Source organism: Branchiostoma belcheri, unplaced genomic scaffold (assembly GCF_001625305.1).
Source record: "Branchiostoma belcheri isolate BF01 breed outbred unplaced genomic scaffold, Haploidv18h27 scaffold42, whole genome shotgun sequence".
In the NCBI taxonomy this organism is placed as follows: Eukaryota; Metazoa; Chordata; class Leptocardii; order Amphioxiformes; family Branchiostomatidae; genus Branchiostoma; species Branchiostoma belcheri.
Window position 1 is genome coordinate 2,330,074 of NW_017804043.1, and position 19,259 is coordinate 2,349,332.

General features: G+C 40.4%; 1 protein-coding gene across 1 annotated transcript in view; it reads right to left on the reverse strand.

Moving 5' to 3' along the window:
- The window catches only part of LOC109478018 (integrin alpha-8-like), a 65,335-nt gene that overhangs the window by 4,070 nt on the left and 42,006 nt on the right, over positions 1–19,259 (reverse strand). Inside the window, 20 exon segments of the mRNA XM_019779468.1 lie at positions 559–684; positions 1,189–1,290; positions 1,652–1,765; positions 2,493–2,534; positions 3,060–3,191; positions 3,674–3,787; positions 4,212–4,376; positions 5,009–5,111; positions 5,336–5,425; positions 5,765–5,928; positions 7,222–7,369; positions 7,896–8,095; positions 8,453–8,601; positions 8,884–8,939; positions 9,146–9,296; positions 9,819–9,909; positions 13,799–13,905; positions 14,492–14,594; positions 15,892–15,997; positions 17,082–17,092. Coding sequence (XP_019635027.1) covers positions 559–684; positions 1,189–1,290; positions 1,652–1,765; positions 2,493–2,534; positions 3,060–3,191; positions 3,674–3,787; positions 4,212–4,376; positions 5,009–5,111; positions 5,336–5,425; positions 5,765–5,928; positions 7,222–7,369; positions 7,896–8,095; positions 8,453–8,601; positions 8,884–8,939; positions 9,146–9,296; positions 9,819–9,909; positions 13,799–13,905; positions 14,492–14,594; positions 15,892–15,997; positions 17,082–17,092 — 2,274 coding nt within the window.

The window sequence follows — 19,259 nt, forward strand, 5'->3', positions numbered from 1 at the left end:
TTGCCATGCACACATGCCTCCCTTCAGCCTTACTATAAATACAAAAATGATGGTTTACTGAAGGAAAAAACTCAAATTTACACCTGAAAATGCAGAAAGTAGTGTTTGAGAGCATGATGAATTTCAAAAAAGCCCCCCTAAAATCTGCACTCAGCATGTCTTCACTGTGCATAGCATACAATAAAAAAAAAATGGACGCCCACCAAAAAAATCCTAGCTAAAAGCCTGATATAAATGGAGGTTTCTAAAATGACTACATGTATTTCAGAGATGTGTTCTGGTGGGTGTGAAACTGCCAGTCACTACAATAACAGTCAGATTACCTGCAATGCAAAATTTTTACAAGCAGCAATTCAACTTAATCTTGTGCCCCTCCTTTTCAATTTACTAGAACTAGTACTTCATTCAAGTATTCAACTTTTTCTCTTATCAGAGCTCTAATTATAATTTGCTACCACAATATTTGTAAATGCCATCTCCACCCATTCTATAATTACTACTAGTATTAGTTTGCTATATAGACTTAAGTTGAGAGTACATGTACAACGCTTGTCTTACCTTGAAGAGTACGAGTATGATGAGGACCAGGAGCAGCAGGCCAGCACAGGCAGACAGGATGATGATCCATAGCGGAACCGGCCGCTTCCCCACAGACGGCTTACTGGGGTTTGCTGTCGTCGTAATCTGGGGAGAAATGGTCAGGAAAAACATAAATTTGTGCAAGAACAACAATTTCAAACCAATCCATCCATTCCAGTTTCTCATTTACACCAAAGACAGTGTATGATGTTATGCAGCTCATCCCTAAATATCTCTTTCTAATTCATCATCTCAAAAAATTTTCATGTTTCATTCTAAGTAATCAATTTGATGAATCTGTGCAAGAACGATGCTTTCAATCCAATCCATCCATTCCAGTTTCTCATTTATACCTAAGACAGTGTATGATATTATGCAACTCATTGTCTTCACTTTATCTATATATGAACTAATAGTTCGTGGTTATAAACCTGTTGATCTTGAGATTTTACCAGTGTCTTACCAAAATCATATCCAGTTGCTTGAGTAACTGTTTTTGGCATATCTTATTACCTAGATGTCTAACCTTCAGCAACGTATGCAACACATTCTCAATTTTCTCTCTCTCTAAGTTATCATCTAAAGAAAACAAGATGAAGTTGTACCAACCTCTGCCCTGGCCGTAGGTTTAACGTCTGCTGTGATGGCGTACGGGAACTCCAACACTTCAAAGTCTGCCAGAGACGTAAGCGTTGTCTCTGCAAAACCTCCCTGTGGGGGAAAAAACACAAAGTTGGGAATGATTTCCACAGTTACAGCTACAAAATGTGTGAATGGTGGTCATATACCACTTGATTCTTACAGAAGCAAAAAGAGGGCTGCTTTCAAAACACCGCTACTTCAACCCGTGAATAGTTTCATCAGGTTGGTAAGTCACTGAATAAAGAGTCGCTGTAATTGCAGGTACTGTTCCCTGTAACCATTTGGGAACGCATCTATGACAGCGACACCTGTGCTGTGCAACGTGAACCAGTTACTGAAACGTCGGCTGAAAAAAACTCCCGATTGTGGAAAAAGAGTCTCTTTATTCACCACTAGTTCAACATTTCACACTGTATAAAAGAGAGCTCACCTCCAAAAGTGTGTCCACCCACAGTCTGGACCTGATCTGCACCACTGCAATGTTATCCTTGTTCAGCCTCTCCAACATACAGTCTATCACTATGCACTCAGCATTGATGCAATCCTGCAGAACAGGAGAGAGATGTTTTAGTACATGTACCTTAGCAGCAACATACCGTCAACTTCAACTGACATGTAACAAAGGAGCATGTTGCAGAAGTTTCACTGTGAAGGGTGCTTACAATGTATTTGTAGTTGTGAGGATGTCTAAGAACAACAGACAGAATTAATGAATGGATAGATGGATGATTCTAAGATATCAGTGGAAGGATGGTGTATGTAGGAAAGAAAGATGGATGGATGGATGGAAGGATGGAAGGATGGATGGATGGATGGATGGATGGATGGATGGATGGATGGATGGATGGACGGATGGATGGATGGATTGAGGGTTATGGATGGATGGATGGATGGATGGATGGATGGATGGATGGATGGATGGATGGATGGATGGATGGATGGATGGATGGATGGATAGGTGGATGAGATGTAGACAAAGAGACTAAGAATTGAAGGAAAGCAGAATTATCTGCTAGTACAAGGGCATTGTAACCGTACCCAACAGATGTGCCATTATCTACAATTCAGATCGTTAAATCTGTACCTGGCTGCACTGTACAGTAACAAAACAACACCAAGCCACAAGACACAACATATACATGTACCACCACCAGCATAAGGACACAATGGTCAAAATAAAATGTACACAACATCTACTAAACAAAAACATCCAGAACTGCAATCTAGCTCCACAGTTGGTCAGAGGAGAGGAGAGGAGAGAAGAGTGTTACCTCGGTGTCATTGACCTGTAGGTCATTGACCTTGGGTACAGGCTGACAGGAGAGGGACAGACAGGTCAGTAGGTTAGTAAGAGGACCATCATGCACCTGTCAACACAAACTCTGGGAACACAGAATACACCCCCTGGGTTTGCATTGGTAAGTGCATAAGGTATGGAATAAAGACAAGAGAACAGCTTATCGATATAGAAATGTGTAGAGATTATACATGTATGTGTCATGCATTGACTATTGACAGAACAGACAAAGGGTTAGGTGTTAGTTACAGACACATGGAGAATACAAAGAAAAGTACCATACAGGTAACAAGACATACGCGCAATTCAGGTTTCCAAATTCTACATATTACAAAAAGGGACACAAACAAGCTATAAGACGTGTATATTGGATAAGTTTGAATCATTAAATCAGAAATTTTATTGACACTGAAAGAAAATGAACCCATTTTCAACACTAAAAAGTGAAAGAAAATTAAATGTATTTATTCAATGTAACTGAAAATCTTTTTAAGAATGAACAGCACAGAACATAGATGAGAAGGAGGCACTGTGTAATTACAGTGAGCGTAGGTGGATTGAAAAACACTTCAATCTCTTTCTTCTTCAAGCTGTTTCTCTTTCCTTGTTTCTTTCTCCTTTTCCTGTCTCTCTTTTTGTGTCTTACTGTGCTGCTGGGGACAGTTGGTCTGGCCTGGGGACGGTCCATTAACGCAGCAGTAAGGGGGAGGGACAATGCTTGTGTTAGGAGACAGCAAAGAACAGTGCATAGAAAAGGGTTGAGTTCTTGGAGTGATAGCATTAGTACATAGCTGAATAGGCTTCACACCCTGAATGAGGACTCTCACTGTTATCTTTGATTGTGAAGGACTACCAACTTACACATACATGTAGCTGAACATAGTATATACAAAGTATAGAAGCACAGAAGACCAGACAACTTACAAGAACACTTGCTGAACCAGATGGTGAAACATGTTCATGTACAGACATTATTTGAGGTAGTTTTGCAAGACAGATACAACAAGAAACACTTAATTTTCCCTGTAACTTTCTAAGGAGTAATCCATAGAAAAATAAGGATGTTGACATTTTGTACCAAAAACATTTTTGAGGGGTCTTATACATTGTAGCTGACAGCTACACAGCAGGAAGAAAGACTTTTTTACTTCTCACCATCTGTGAGATTTCCTTGTCGGTTGTTGCCGCTGCCCTGCGATGTCTGGCGGCGCGGGAGGAGTCCAGGGCGTACAGAGCTTCTGCTGTTTGTGCTGCAGACGCTGAATGAGTCTGGAAAAACATGGTTTTAACAAAATTAGATTCAAGGGGAAAACTAAGATAAACATACACTGCATTATCACAATAAACATCTATGTTTTACTAGTCCACATTATAAAACAGAACTCCAGCAAAAGCAGCATATTCCTGTCTCTTATCTTCAATGCAAAATGGTTCACACAGTTGTGCGAGATTTGAATCCTTAGCCAGTTCAGCAAGTTCAGCAACCAACCAACTAACCAGCAAACCTGATATATACATGTACCTAACATCCTTATCAAGTCAAAAATAGGTAACAAATGGATTAAGAAACTTCACTCATCCTATGATGGCAAACTGATGGAAATTTTGGGGGGATAGCCATGTATGTGTAGTACAAAATTTTGCCATCTTGTTGGCAGAAAAGGCTGTTATAGGTTATCGTTCTATCACTTACAGAGACTCCTTTATGGTTGACGTCTCCGTTGACGGTACAGCGCCCGTTGCCCTGGGTTACGTTCACGGCCAGCAGGTACAGAAGGTCCTCCCCCGTACGCGTGTGCACCGGCCACTGGATCCTCAGCTTGGAGCTGCTGATGTCACTCGGACCAACGTTACGGATCTGGGAGGGGGAGAATAAATGTTATCCTCATAACTGAAGGCTTTCTGTACCTGTATCTGTATAGCCGGTATAACTGCCTTTTGGCGTAACACACCAGCTTCGCAGGCACGCGGCGCAGCGGCAGCAGGCTACATTACACCGATCGACTTGTAACACCTAGCCCTTGGCCATCTAACTCTAGACATTGTTTAAAGCTATCTAATGACAATGCACCTACTCTACTTGGTGACAGCGAGTTCCACTCTGCGATAGTTCTAGGAAAGAACCTTTAATGCAAAGTTAGGGCTACCTTCTATAAAAAAGATTCATAGAAATCAGTCAGGCAAACAATTTATAATCAATGACAGAACACAATGATTCTTGGGATCAGATATAACAATGTCATAAGACTGCAGTGGGACAGTCAGTTGTCTTGGAAGAAAGGTTTAGCTCTGGACTATGCTATTAAGCTCTTTATACACAGTACTGCCTACAGGTACAGTAGCTTTAGTCACTCATAATTTCCTGTAATCAAGCTTCATGTTTCCCCACAATTTGCCTTTCCTCATGGTAACAATGTCTCTGCATGTACTTCCGTATACAACTATTCATTACAATGTCTAATGTACACTGTAGATATACATTTGTAATACCTCATATCTGTGTGTGACCTCAGGCCCGATGTCCCTCTCATCTGTGATGTCATCAGATTCTCTCTCCATCTTCATGAACACCACTTGTTCTGGCAGAGATACGCTGAGGGGGGAGAGAGACAAACAAACAGGGACGTCAGAATTGCTCTAGTATCAGTAATGGCTTAAAATGAAAAGAATTTGCTACCAAATCATTCAATACCAGTGAATTCATCTAGAAAAGATTCTTGATTACCAGTTTTTTGTGTCTTTTTGGATTGCAAGATTCCAACATTTAGACAGTAAAGTTTTAACTCTCAGGAAAGTTACTATAAAGTAAAAACTTACCCTCTAACAGAAACGCTGGCGTTGACCTTGACAGGCACTGGGAAGGTGATGCGATTGTCTCCTTCGTCTCCAGCTTCCTCTGCATTTGTGCTGTAAAACACAAATTCGAATCAATCTTTAATTACCTCCAAAGCATTTCATTTAGTGATGTTTAAGAAGAGTGACGAATTTAACTTGAAACGTCCAGAAGTTATCTCCGTCAGTTATCCAGTAGTAGAGTTTGATTTGTCTTTGAAGATTGTTTTACCTGGATGTCTAACCATCATCAATGTACCTCCAAAGCATTTTTTTCTTACCAAATACAGTACAATGTAGATACTTCTCCTGTTATGTTCCAAGCAAAGTATTGTTTTTTGTGTGAATCTCTATCCTAACATTCTGTATTTTGTTTCTACTTTAAATTCATAAGAAGAAAACATGACCCCTCACCTGTTAACACTGAACCGGAAGTCGAGTGAGTTGCTGTTGCCTGTCAGCTGGACGGTGGACAGCCGCAGCCCGAGCTGTGTGCGTCGCGCTGTGAACGGGTTGCCAAGGTCACACACCAGCAGTCGCTGGTCCTCCTCCTGAAGGTTACAGGTGATGATGGCACCCTGGGAACAAGATTGTGATCGTTAGCGATGCCCTGGGAACAAGACTGAGATTGTGAGCAACCGTTAATGCCCTCTTGTGAAGGAGTATGGGACTGCAGCCATGACCCACATTTATCTAATTTTTATTGCATTTAATTGGAGGAGGGGCGTCGGCACGAACTCCATCTTCTGTGGAAAGTGTCGACACTGGATCCATAAACGGTGCACAAACATCAAGGGCAGTCTCAAGGAAGACACCAGCTTCAGATGCAGGAGGTGTACTAGTGGACCCACCACAGCCCCTGAAACACCCACAGAACAAGTGACAGTTGGCACTGAAAACCTTAAAGTAGTACCTACCTTCTGCTACCTGGGAGACATGATAAGCCAGTCTGGGGGCTGCTCTGATGCAGTGACTGCCAGGATCAAGTCGGCCTGGAAAAGCTTCCACGAGCTTCTCCCAATCCTCACTAACAGCTACATACCTCTTAGAAACCGTGGGCATGTCTTCAACTCCTGTGTCAGAGGCGTCTTACTCTACGCTTCTGAGACATGGCCCGTGACAGCAGAGGACATGAAGAGATTGGCACGGAGCGACAGGGCCATGGTAAGATGGATTTGCTCCAGGAGACTGGCAGACTGCCAGTCAACTGAACAGCTTCGTAGGCGGCTTGGAGTCCATAACATTCAGGACACAGTTAGGTACAACAGACTCAGATGGTACGGCCACCTCCAGAGGATGGACAGGGACAAATGGCCGAAGAGGATCCTCACACTGGACGTGGAGGGTCCAAACCCCCGTGGCCGCCCCAGAAGAAAATGGTACGACAACGTACGGGAGGACCTCCACCACCTGAACCTAGATAAAATTGACCCACAGGACAGAGGCAAGTGGCGTGCTGCCATCAAGCCCCAGACGTATTGTGCAAGCACGTCTAACCCTCGGAAGACGGGGAACAACAGACGATAAACCGGACAGTGAGTGAGTGTGAGTGAGTGTTAATCCCAAATGTGATGTGATGCAATGATTGCATGTCTTCCCTGCATCCTCATCCCAAAAACTTAGCAAAAGACAGTCAAGAAATTAACTTGAAAAAGAGACAAAAGCCAAATTAGAAGAGCCATCTCTTTTCTTCTGAAAAATTTTACGACATTAATATGCTCCTGCAAGTACCCCTATAAACAGGCTCCTATGAAATCATAATCGAATGCACCCATCTATTTTTGCCAAATTTCTATCACCCAACATAGGCCAACACGGCAAGGTCTACCACGGTCTACCACAGTCTACCACGGCAAATTCTTTTCTCTCACCCCTCGTGGGTTTCCTGTTCCCACAAAGTCGACCCCCTCGGGCAGCATGACGGACAGCAGGGCTTCGTACGCGCCCTCGCCGTGATTCTCCACCACCACATCCATCAGCAGCTGTTTGTCACTTCCAACAACGATGTCCGTGCCCTGCCTGGGAGAGGGAATAAAAACATCAAGGTTTAAAATGAAGCTATAATTCTTCTACCTTTTGCTTTCTCAGCATTTCTTTGATATCCAGTTTGGCAAAGGAACTAGCCAGCTGCAGTTTGAAAGGAATCTTAGACAGCCTATTTTAATCAACAACAAGGGAAATCGTAAATTGTAAGTTTACTGTACATGGACATTATAATAACATAACGGGTACACAAATGTTGTAGGAGTAGGACTGGTGTGTTTCTCACATGGACACAAACACCTTACGACACAAAGATGTTGTAGGCTTACTTGTGTACAGAGAAACACCTTAAAGGTGCTGCAAAGATGTAGTAGGTTTCTTTACTTGGATACGGACAAACACCTTAAGATCAGGTACACAGATATAGTAGGTTTCTTTACTTACATTGTACATGGAGACGAAGAGCTTGAAATCAGGCACACAAACTTTGTAGGTTTGCTTAGTAAATACATACAAACACCTTAAGATCAGCTACAGAGATGTAGTAGGTTTCTTTACTTACATGGAGACGAAGACCTTGAGATCAGGCACACAGATGTTGTCAGCTCCACAGTCCTTAAGGATGTTGACCTGGCGCGTACGCCGGCTCGGCTGGTTCAGGTTCAGGATTGGAAGGAGCTGGTCCGGCTGCAGGGTCACGGGGTCAGCCATGCTGTACGCCACCGCCACCGAGATCGGGCTCAGCTTGTCACGGATGTCGTTCTGTTACCATGGAGACAGACGTTTTAGTATTGCTACAACGATTCACTTCCTAATGACTACAATACACCTGCCACTTAACACTGGGAAAGACCCTAACAATTTGCAAAAAAAAATAATTCAGGGCAGAAACTACATTGTCAATATATATGTATGATGACAAGAACAAAAATATCACAGAAAGGAAAGTAACTATGCTCTTTCAACTAATATAATTGTCAAACTGGAATACAACTGGAATAGATAACAAAGGGAAGATGCCTGGCATCCTACCTCATTGTAGCTGCTATTGAATCTCTTCTGACCAAGGAGCTACAATAGGGATGGCTACCAGGCTAATAAGAAAGATGACTGTCCTACCCTGAGGAAGGCCTTCTGTGTGATACACATGGAGTCTGGGTCTGCCTTTCTTAAGTTGGACGACCAGGTCTGAGATGTTTCCCTGCCGCTGAAGAACACGCGCTGTCCAACTGTCTTCAGCGCATCCAGGGTCACCTCAAACTTAAGGTCTGTGGACATAAAGGAAGATTATGAACAAACCTTTGCTAAAGTACAAAGTTGTTTTGTAAAGTCTTTGTCTGTTCTGCAATGTTTCCTGATGTATTGTTGTTGAAAGCTACATAAAGAATCGAAAAAAAGTTTTGACACTGTACCAGAATCTGAATTTGTTTGTGTAACTTTATACATTTTTGTATCATGTACTAACACACTGAATCTTGCAGGGCATAATTATACAGTATGTGACTATGAATGACATTCAGTACGAAAGTCACAATTAGAGGTACACTTACCAACTTCTGCAGGAACATTGATTCCAGTGTAAGAGGCACAGACGTTGATGTCAAAACTGTCGGGAACAAAAAGAGAACAATTCTTGAGACAGTGATGACAAGCAATATACTACCGGTATCAGATTCAAACTGTGTGTTTTGCAGTAGCCTAACCTGCACTTTTACCTCTGCCTGCTAGGTGGCACTTTTGAACCACTTTTGTTTGGCCCAGGTTTGAACTCATGAACTAAATGTTAGACATGACATCAGCTATACGACTCACCACACCACGGCAGTCCCGTCGTCCAGGGTACAGGTTTTGTTCTCGGTGTCGATGAACTCCGGTTCCACCTGCACGATCACGTCTGCGTTCACGACGGGGCGGGACTTCAGCACGACAACAGAGTCGGCCTCGTACGCACCGATCGCAATGTCTGTGGGAAATAACGGGAGGTTAGAAACTTTCCTACATGAAGATCGAGCAGAGAACAGAAAAGAGGGACTAGGATTTAGTAAGCAAAACATGCCATTGACACCAGTAGTCAAGGTACTCTCCAAGCAGAGGTTGATGGTGGAAGATTGTTTGCTTTTTATAATATATGGCCCTTTTTTTGTTACAGACTGGCCAATTTGATACTGTCTTACTCCCATCAAAAGATCTGCTTGGAGATTATAGTCAAGGCACTCTTAGGAACAATCCTAATTCTTTTTTTTACGACATGACGAAAGAAATATGGCTAGACAAGTGAAGAAAGCATGCCATGGGATGTGGTAGATACTCTTCCATCAGAAATTGAACAGAGGAAAAAGAAGCCATGCAAACATAAACGTTTCATCATCATTTTAAACTTAAAACTTTGAAGATACTCAAAATCATCTTATTGTATATTCACAGCTCCTGCTCATCCTTGAAGAAAAACAATCATCTTCCACACAAAATGACAGACTTTCCCTACCTGGGTATCTGTTGTTATCCACGTCCTTAGCTCCAGCAACTGAGAAGCCAAAAGCTGACAGGGGCTCCGGGAAGTCTGATGCCTTTATCTCCTGTAACAGAGGGACAAGCACTGTTAGAACTTGCCAAAATACACAATGTGGCTTGTTTCACTTTTATCTTTATGTAGTTAACATGCTTCTTGATTAACATTGTTTTGAGAAATTCCTCCAACAGTGACAAGCACTCAGTCTGTGAGAAGATGTACAAGCACACTGTATTCTGGTTCAGTTTTATATCTTAAGGTTTACATGTATGTAGTAATTGTGCTTTTTGATTGATACTGTTTATGAGAAGTTCCATTCAAAGGGAGGGACATACTAAGTGTTTGGATAAATATTACAGTGAAACATTGTGTGAGAAGTATAATAAATTCATTAAATCAATTAAAAGCAGTTATTGGGAGTAGTTGGAGTCTAAATCTTCATAGAACTTATCTCGTAACAATGCCTTAATATTAGCCTCCGACAGCCAAGTGGCTGTATAAATTGTAACATTTCTTCTTAAGCTAATTGTAAACCTTTCTCAAAAGGTGAAAAGAGAGCATTAAATTTTGAATTTGATCAATCCTGTGAAGAGGACCTTTGATAGTAATGAAACAAGAGGCAAAAGCCATCCCATTCAGAAGTAATGTACCATTAAGTCACTACGGGGTGCTTCTCCCATCTCCTAACACTGATCTCTCTCATGAGGAGGCTACTGTCCAGCTCTGATGCTGGGTTTATTGTTATGGCCATGATTAGGAATTTTACTACCTGTGCTTATGTAACAAACTCATTTGCTTTTTTGTTTGTTTTTTCTTGCCAAAACTTGATATTTAATTTTCCATACATTTGAAAAATTAGACAAGAAATGGAAAAATAAAAAAGGAGTTCAAAACTATAAGGCAGCATTCAGCCTATCTTGTTATGTACAGGAATTACGAAAACATTCTTACATCCAGATCTGTATCAACGTTAGAATTCATTGACTTGCTCTTTTACTTTAGCTAATACTACCAATCCATAAACCAGAAGAAGTCAGGATTTGTTGGCTATCCTTTTCTCTAACCAACTTACCAAAAATTTCATAAAACAAAACGACAGTCGTTAAAACCATATCCTTCTTGACAAGCACTCCTAGCAAAGATAATGAGACCATAAAAGCTGTGCACCCTTCCACATTACACCCCACCTTTTCCTGATCCGTTTTACCTCGAACACATCTAATCGGCATTCCCACTCATTGGACTGCAGTAAAGTGACAACCCCCATAAAGATTTATATCTTCACTTAGATTCAATCTCATCCTATCTTACACGCCAACATCAAATTCTCACCCCTCGTGTGACCCCGATTCACCCCCTGACACCGAGCACTTTGGAACGATTTCGCTCTGACAACAACACGATGCTAAATTTATAATTTCACTGTTCAGCAAATTTCGGGAATGAAAATTAATCAAGCATTTGGCGGCACTGCATAAAATTGGTCGTCCGGCTCAGTTTGGGAACTAATCGGTAAACGTTATACCCGGGGTTTGATTATCGAATTTCGGACCATCCGGCGGGCTTCGAACCTGATTACTCTGTGGATTGTAAGTCTTCGTTCTCCCAGTTCGATGCTCACACATCAAATTTGGAGCCATGAGGTCCAATTAGTGCCTGTGTTTCCCTCCCGGAAGGGGAAATAAAATTTGGAAATATGAAAAATTGGGTCACACCCTGGCTTAACTCAAAGGATGGATTAATTAATGAAACATGGGGAGGGTACTGGCAGAGTCACGCTAAATAAAACCTAATTTTACAACAGTCCTACAATGTTTTATTTCACGACTTTCACAGCTTTTGAGTTTTTCTTTCTCCTTGAAAGAGATTTGTTTCTTTTACTCCTCATTTTTTAAATAAATTTGTCAATATAATTGCCCTCAGTCCTCTATTCTATGTTTTGCTAAGCTCTTTTTTAGATTAGCACTGATTGTTATACTTTCTTCTTCCTTTCTTCTATCATCAGTATATTTTGTTGCTTCCTATACTTTATCCTTTCTTGTCTATGTACATGGTTATGTCTTCCATTTTCAAGTTAGCAATATGAGACCTTAGGGACTGGGTGGTTCCAACGTTCATTTTTCTCTCGAAGAACTAGAATACAAAAGGTCACAAAGCCAGCAAACTGAGCCAAAAGAATGGCCTATTGAGGCTGAAAAGAAGGCTTCAGTTTCTACACAGGGAATTTTATACAGAGGCAAGCATCACCATTCTTGATTACTGAGCACAATAATTATATTTTCTCATCACCTACTGCCCAATATGGGCAGGATTTTCAATTTGTAAAATGGGTGAGAAAATGGGGAACAAATGGGATGGCCTTTAAGGTACCAAATCCAGTTTGCATTTATGAATGAACTTACCGACATTCCTCTAATTTCAGCATCCTCAAAAACATTTTCAACACCTCCTTTGACACAGTTTTACTTTTTACTACAATTCTGCATGATTATACAGTAAACTTGAACTCGCTTAAGCTTACTTTGAGGCCATTTCTGCTGCAGTAGGTATTGTTAAATGTGATGGCATGGTTGCAGAAATAATGTCTTCTACAGTAAGCATAGATAGAGCCTAAGAGAGGACCGAGCCATTTTAGGTTTTGATTCATCGTGCGTAAAATTGGGTGGTATGAAAGAGGATTGTGGTGGTTCTTCCGGTCTTTTCTTTAAGCTGCGGACAAAAGCTGAAAAACCCTGAGTGAGAGCACATTCAGGGCTCCAAATACCCAGTGCACCTAGTATGCCTCCTGTACTTAACAGAAAAAATAAAAACAACTAGGCTAACTGAAAGAGCTCACTATGCTCAGTAATTATGGATCACATTATATTGGGGAAAGAGTGGAAACAAATACTTTTGACCCAGATATTGTGTGACATGCACCTCTCCTTAATGATACAATAATAAAAACATAAAATCGCACAAAAAACATATTTTCAATATCACATTTCTCCTTAAATCTAGAGGGAATGGACATGAGGCTGGGGTGTAAAACACAGCTTTGTACAAATCAATATCAAATCATTTCAAACATTATGAAATGTAGGTCATGCTTTCAGGGAAAGGTACTGCAATGTCAGCTAACCAAACTGGTTTGAGTTACACAGATACACCCTCTACACTCTCCTCAACTTCATTAGCTGCCATAGCTCCAGGCCAAATTCTAATTAGTGACGAACACAGAGTGGTGAAGGTGGTTTCCATATGCATGAGGTAAACGTTGGTTGCCCATCTCATTTTCACCACAACACTGCTCACTACATGCATCCATGGACTTACACATCCACTGGGACTTGTGGAAATGCAAACAAATTAAATGACAATATTAGCACTGGATGTGTATAACACTGGATGTGTAGTTCTTGAAACATGCCATGACTTTTCATAATGGTAAAACTCTCAGAAGCAGTGTTATATAAGGTTTAGTTCAGTATAATATATATAACTTATAAGCCTTACATAACATAACTATTTTCACCCTTTCATTTAACACCCTTTCTTATGTCTGAAATGCTTTTATAATCCACCTTGTTAGAAAATAGCCTCTCAAATTGACTTTTCCGTGTGTAATAATGAGATAAAACGTGGATGTCAGCCCTTTGTGTGTTCATCCGATCACCCTGCCACAACTGGGTCAAGAGGTTTGTTTTTCTGCATGCTGCAGGTGTTCAGAATTACCTGTACTGTGGTGCTTCACAATACTTTAGGGCTTAACCACTCCATTTCCATTTTTAGGTTTTTGCACATCAAAAAGGAAAAGAGAGAGGAAGTAGAAAATATAAAGGGATGGGAGGAAAAGTTCAAGTTTTGCAGCAAGTTATTAATAATAAAAACAGAAATGCTTTATAGTTCTGTCATAGTTTTGTCATCATTGAAGGCTTAAGGTTAAAGGTGAAAGTTGAAAGGTGATGACCCCTGACCTGTGCTGGTTCGCTGCGGAGGCCATCGGCTGACCCGTGGTAGATGTACACGGCACCCATGTTGTCTCCCTCCTCACCAGTCTGGTACGGAGCACCCACAGCAATGTCTAGAAAAAAATAACAAACAAACAAATAAACAAGAGTGTGTTTGTTGACAAACATAAATAAATAACACTGGTATGTTGCATTACATGACCTGACATATTCAGATAGAGCAATACATATTCATTGGAAATTCAAACTCTACTACTGGATAAATTACAGAGATAATTTCTGGATATTTTGAGTGAAAGCCACCACTCTTCTTCAGCATCACTAATAAACTAACAGAACTCATGAATGCACATATATTCTTCACTCGAAATGTCCGGGAATTATCTCCGTAATTTATCCAGTAGTAGAGTTTGAATTTCCTAGTATTATTTTATTTTATTTTATTTACATGGATTTTTGAGCATTAGATAGGAAGCACTTGTTGTGCTTATGTGAATCCGCTGCTCATAAATCATAATACAAACGTAAACATAAAGATGACAATCATAAAATATAACATAAACATAAAATGAAAGTGGCTGTATTATATACCTGGATGTCTGACCTTCAACAACGTAGCAATAGATAGCACTTGTCATTAATATGATGCAAATATAACAGTTAAATATGATTCATATAACAGTAATGTTTGTAACATACCGTTGAAGCCATCCTGGTTGACATCACCCAATGCAGCAATGGATGTTCCAAACCTTCCACTGGAAACCTTCCCACTCAGGATGGTGGGCTCACTGAACACAGGCTGTATGAAACACAGGGAGGAAAATTCTACTGAGAGAAGCACAGGTTTTACATAACGTTACAGATTCTTAGTAACCAGCAAAGTCTTGACAATAAAAAAAGGGTCACAAAGGCATATAGTTTGATCTAGTAACTATCCCAAAGCATATTGTATAAAGATAACAAATTATCATGTTAATGAACCTGAACTTTTATTTCTTAAGCTTTCTCTCACTGACATTTTTGTTTTTGTGGGGGTTTCAGGCAGGTTTTGGTCTACATTTGCTGTGTAGTTGCTCACATTCATGACTGCCTGGTGGTTTCTAAGAATCCAGTAAATGTCAGTTGACGAAAACAAGCCATGAGCTGGAGCCTGACGGCCGTTTGCTTACGGTAAGGATTGAGCTGCTGACAAACAGCCCAAAGGTGCTTCGTAAGTAGGGTACTCTAATACTTGTGGTTCACATACCACAATCGTATAGGGGGAAAATAATGCACACATGTACATGTAATGTAGTCTTCATCTTTATGTAGTCATTTGAGAAAATTGGAGAAAACGTCGGCAGAACGTACTGTGCCTGCGCAAAGCCTGTAATGTATCGTATTCACATATTTGAGGATGACACTCAGTCTTTAGTTTTCAAGCTCCAGTATAGTAGACCTGCACACAGATCTCCATACCTATTCCTCATTTGTCACCTTTGCTGTACAACTAACATGTCTGTTTTTTGTAGTTTGCTAGGAAGCTGCTAGGGGGAGCACTTACCGAGAGTCCGGGCTGTTCCAGGTGGTAAACATACACCCTGCCCAGATCTCATGACTTTTCCTTATTTGTTACCTTTTACTGTACAACTAACAGGTCCGTTTTCTGTAGTTTGCTAGGAAGCTGCTAGGGGGAGCACTTACCGAGAGTCCTGGCTGTTCCAGGTGATAGACATACACCCTGCCCAGGTCTCATGCCCTTCCTCACTTGTCACCTTTGCTTGACAACTAACATGTCCGTTTTCTGTAGTTTGATAGGAAGCTGCTAGGGGGAGGGCTTACCGAGAGTCCAGGCTGTTCCAGGTGATAGACATACACCCTGCCCAGGTCTCATGCCCTTCCTCACTTGTCACCTTTGCTTGACAACTAACATGTCTGTTTTCTGTAGTTTGCTAGGAAGCTGCTAGGGGGAGCACTCACCGAGAGTCCTGGCTGTTCCAGGTGGTAAACATACACCCTGCCCAGATTTCATGACTTTCCTTATTTGTCACCTTTGCTGTACAACTAAAATGTATGTTTCTGTAGTTTGCTAGGAAGCTGCTAGGGGGAGCACTCACCGAGAGTCCAGGCTGTTCCAGGTGGTAGACATACACCCTGCCCAGGTCCCAGAGATGCTCCCTCGGGCTGGAGTACATGGGAGCACCCACGATGATGTCATCAAGTCTGCAAGAACATGGAACACAACAAGGTCATGGTCAATGTCAAGCCAGCACATTCTTAAAAACCCTTCATCAAAGTAGCTATGACAGAAAATTCCCTGTTATGATTATTGTTAAGAAGGATGAGAAGGCCACACAAGTACAAGTATAGGACATTTTTTTAAACAAAATCTAGCAAGCAATGGTCTTTCCAGTAAGAAAATGTTTTTACCAGTATTATGATCTTACAGCTTTGCGTTATTTCTTTTCGCCACATGAACCAACAAATCAAAGAGCAATCAAAGTCGTATGGTCTAATACTATCCCATCGTTTTACATCATTTATTCTGTGGTTCCATAGGCAGTAACACTGCACCACAAAAGCTTGTAACAAAATTATATGGCTGACAATTACACAGGAGCCCATTATACGACCTTGATGTTATTGCTGTCAAGTACTCGATCAAAACGGGGATTTCTGGGGCAATGTGATGACAATAAGCATGTTCTTGCAGTTTATTGCTCATTTCCCACCATTCAAATTCTCCTGTCAACAATATACATGTACACTGTATATCTGACAGTTATGGTAAAACCATTAAATTCACTGCACACTATCATCCTCAACAGAGTGAACAGGTTTTTTTTACAACAACCACTAATTTAGCACCATGGCATTTTTTTATGTCACCGATATGTAAGCTGACAATTACATCAATGCCATCAAATTTAATGTAAAAACCAGCCATCAACAGTATCCCTCATAAGGTAAAACCATTAAATTCAATGCACACTATCATCTTCAACAGAGTGAACAGTTTTTTTTTTACAACAACCACTAATTTAGCACCATGGCATTTTTTTATGTCACCGATATGTAAATTAACAATTACATCAATGCCATCAAGTTTAATGTAAAAACCAGCCATCAACAGCACCCCTCGTATGCCCTTGGCATTAACATTGCCACGTGCTGGAGCAAAACAGATTGTCAGGGGCAGTGTAATGGTAATAAATTAGATCAGCCAGGCAGAACCCTGGTCATTTATCACCTTACGGAGGGCAGCAATATGGCAACAGCAATTCAAACCCAGTATTAACACTCTGACCTTGGCACCTCCTGTGATAAATATAAGGGTTTATGGTGGTGGATATGAACAGGAATAACTCATGTTCACAACTCTCAAGCACATGGGACCCCGTCCTGCCACAGCCCAAGGGACAGTAACATTTCCTATGGTAATTCTTACCATAAGAACCTTTCTTACATGACAAAGACTCTTACGGTTGTTGAACAGGTTTTTCTAGTTCTAATTACCTGTAAATGAGCTGTTATGAAGGTCAGTTGCAGAGTGAAGCTGTATCGTATGAGTTACTTTATATATGTAGTTACATTTGACTAGATTTTGGCTGTCTTTTTCCTTAATTCCCTATTTTATATTCTCTTGCTGTCCCCATGCCATGCCAAACTAGCTTTACTTTATTTTTTACTGACAAAGCAATGAAGAAAACAGTACAGTTTTGCAGGGTTTTTTTTACCCAATATAAGTGCATACGTGTACATGTACTTCACATACAAAGACTGCCTTATCTTCCCACAAAACAGTCTGAAGTTACCCTATACAATGTCTATTTTTCCTTTCCTGATCCAGTGATTTTCTTCTACCAGGACAAGCCCTGAGTTAGTTTGACCTCTGACACAGTCAACTGCCCTAGTGACCCTGCCCAGGACTCATCATCTACCTAATGACATCACAATTACGACCTTGGGGACCATCTTTGACCTTCACAAAGACCCCGGCATTCGTCACTCTCCTTGAACCACCACAGAATCCCATATCTGTACTGTCCCACCCAACACAAGCAATAGCAACTTTATCACTACTACTTTCAAGTGTAGATGGTATCATTGATAGATATCAAATTATCATGATGGAATCCTTGTTACTTTTACCACCATGTGAGAATTTAGTAGTACTTTCAATCTCTGAAACATTAGCCTCTATTTACTTTACTTACAAAAAACTTAACAGTCAATCATTCATTTATGTATTACCAGTATTATAACAACAGTTGTACTAACTAAAAATCAGCTTGCTTGAATAACTCATAAAAACTAACGCCAAAATTTGACACAAAAATATGTACCAACATTTCTAAAAACCTCAACAGACCCTTTCTATAGTTTTTAAGCCATTCTCCATTAAGGTAATTGTACAGATTTGGTCTTTACTGTCCGCTATCAGTCATAGTTTGTATGGTAATTAGAGAATAAGGACCACTGGCCTCATTTTAACGACAGAGACAAATGAACAGCTCTGAACATAAGTCCCTACAAATCTGCACCATTTAGATTTAGAAATACATGATTTTCAAGACAGTGTCCTCTTTTCATTTTATTATATCAAACAGATGCATAGATTTATCTGGCATTCGTCTGGTCTAAGATTATGGGACTGAATATGATTTTGAATGCCAACATGATAGATGAAAATCAACTAAAATCTAAATGACGGAATTTGAAGTTTCAAAAGTTGATCTTTAATTTTTTGCACTATTATTGACAGGGAACTGCTTGATGCCATTGCAAATTGTGTTATCTTCTCAAACCTTGTGCAAAGTCTCTTTAAATATTTCTTAATTTTGCTCACAGCAGCCGTTAGAAATCGCATAGCGCCATACGGTTATTCAATCAAGCACCTCTCCACGGATCTCATGTATGTAAATTCTCTTCCCTGGAGTGGAATTAAGGAAAACCATCAAATTATGACGGATTTGCTGAAACAACCATCTTGCTCATTAACATTCACAGAACACTTCACTCATTCTGAGCTGCATTAGGATCATATTATCGACTCTTTCCCATCTGTATCTGATATACAATATTTTTTATTGTCATGTCATGTTTCGAAAGATCAGATAATATGCCAATCCATACCTACTGTATTTTCTACTTAGCAAAAGCATATTCCTTATCCTTAATTTACAGGAAAATACAGGAATACAGCCACTTCCTTTTGCCTATAATTTTGATGCTCTTATTTGAATGACTATAAGATAATTTGAAACAATAACAACGATAACAAAAATGCCTTTGAAAAACGTGAATTTCAAAACATTTCAAGGAATGACAACACCATTCTTTAACACTCTCAATCAAGGAATCAGGCATACACATTTGGAACCAAACGTTTGGGCTCATATAACTCATAACAAATTGTTAAAAAAAACATTCCAATACAGCAACTATTTTTCAGCTGTATCAAAATTCAAAGAGTATGAATAGA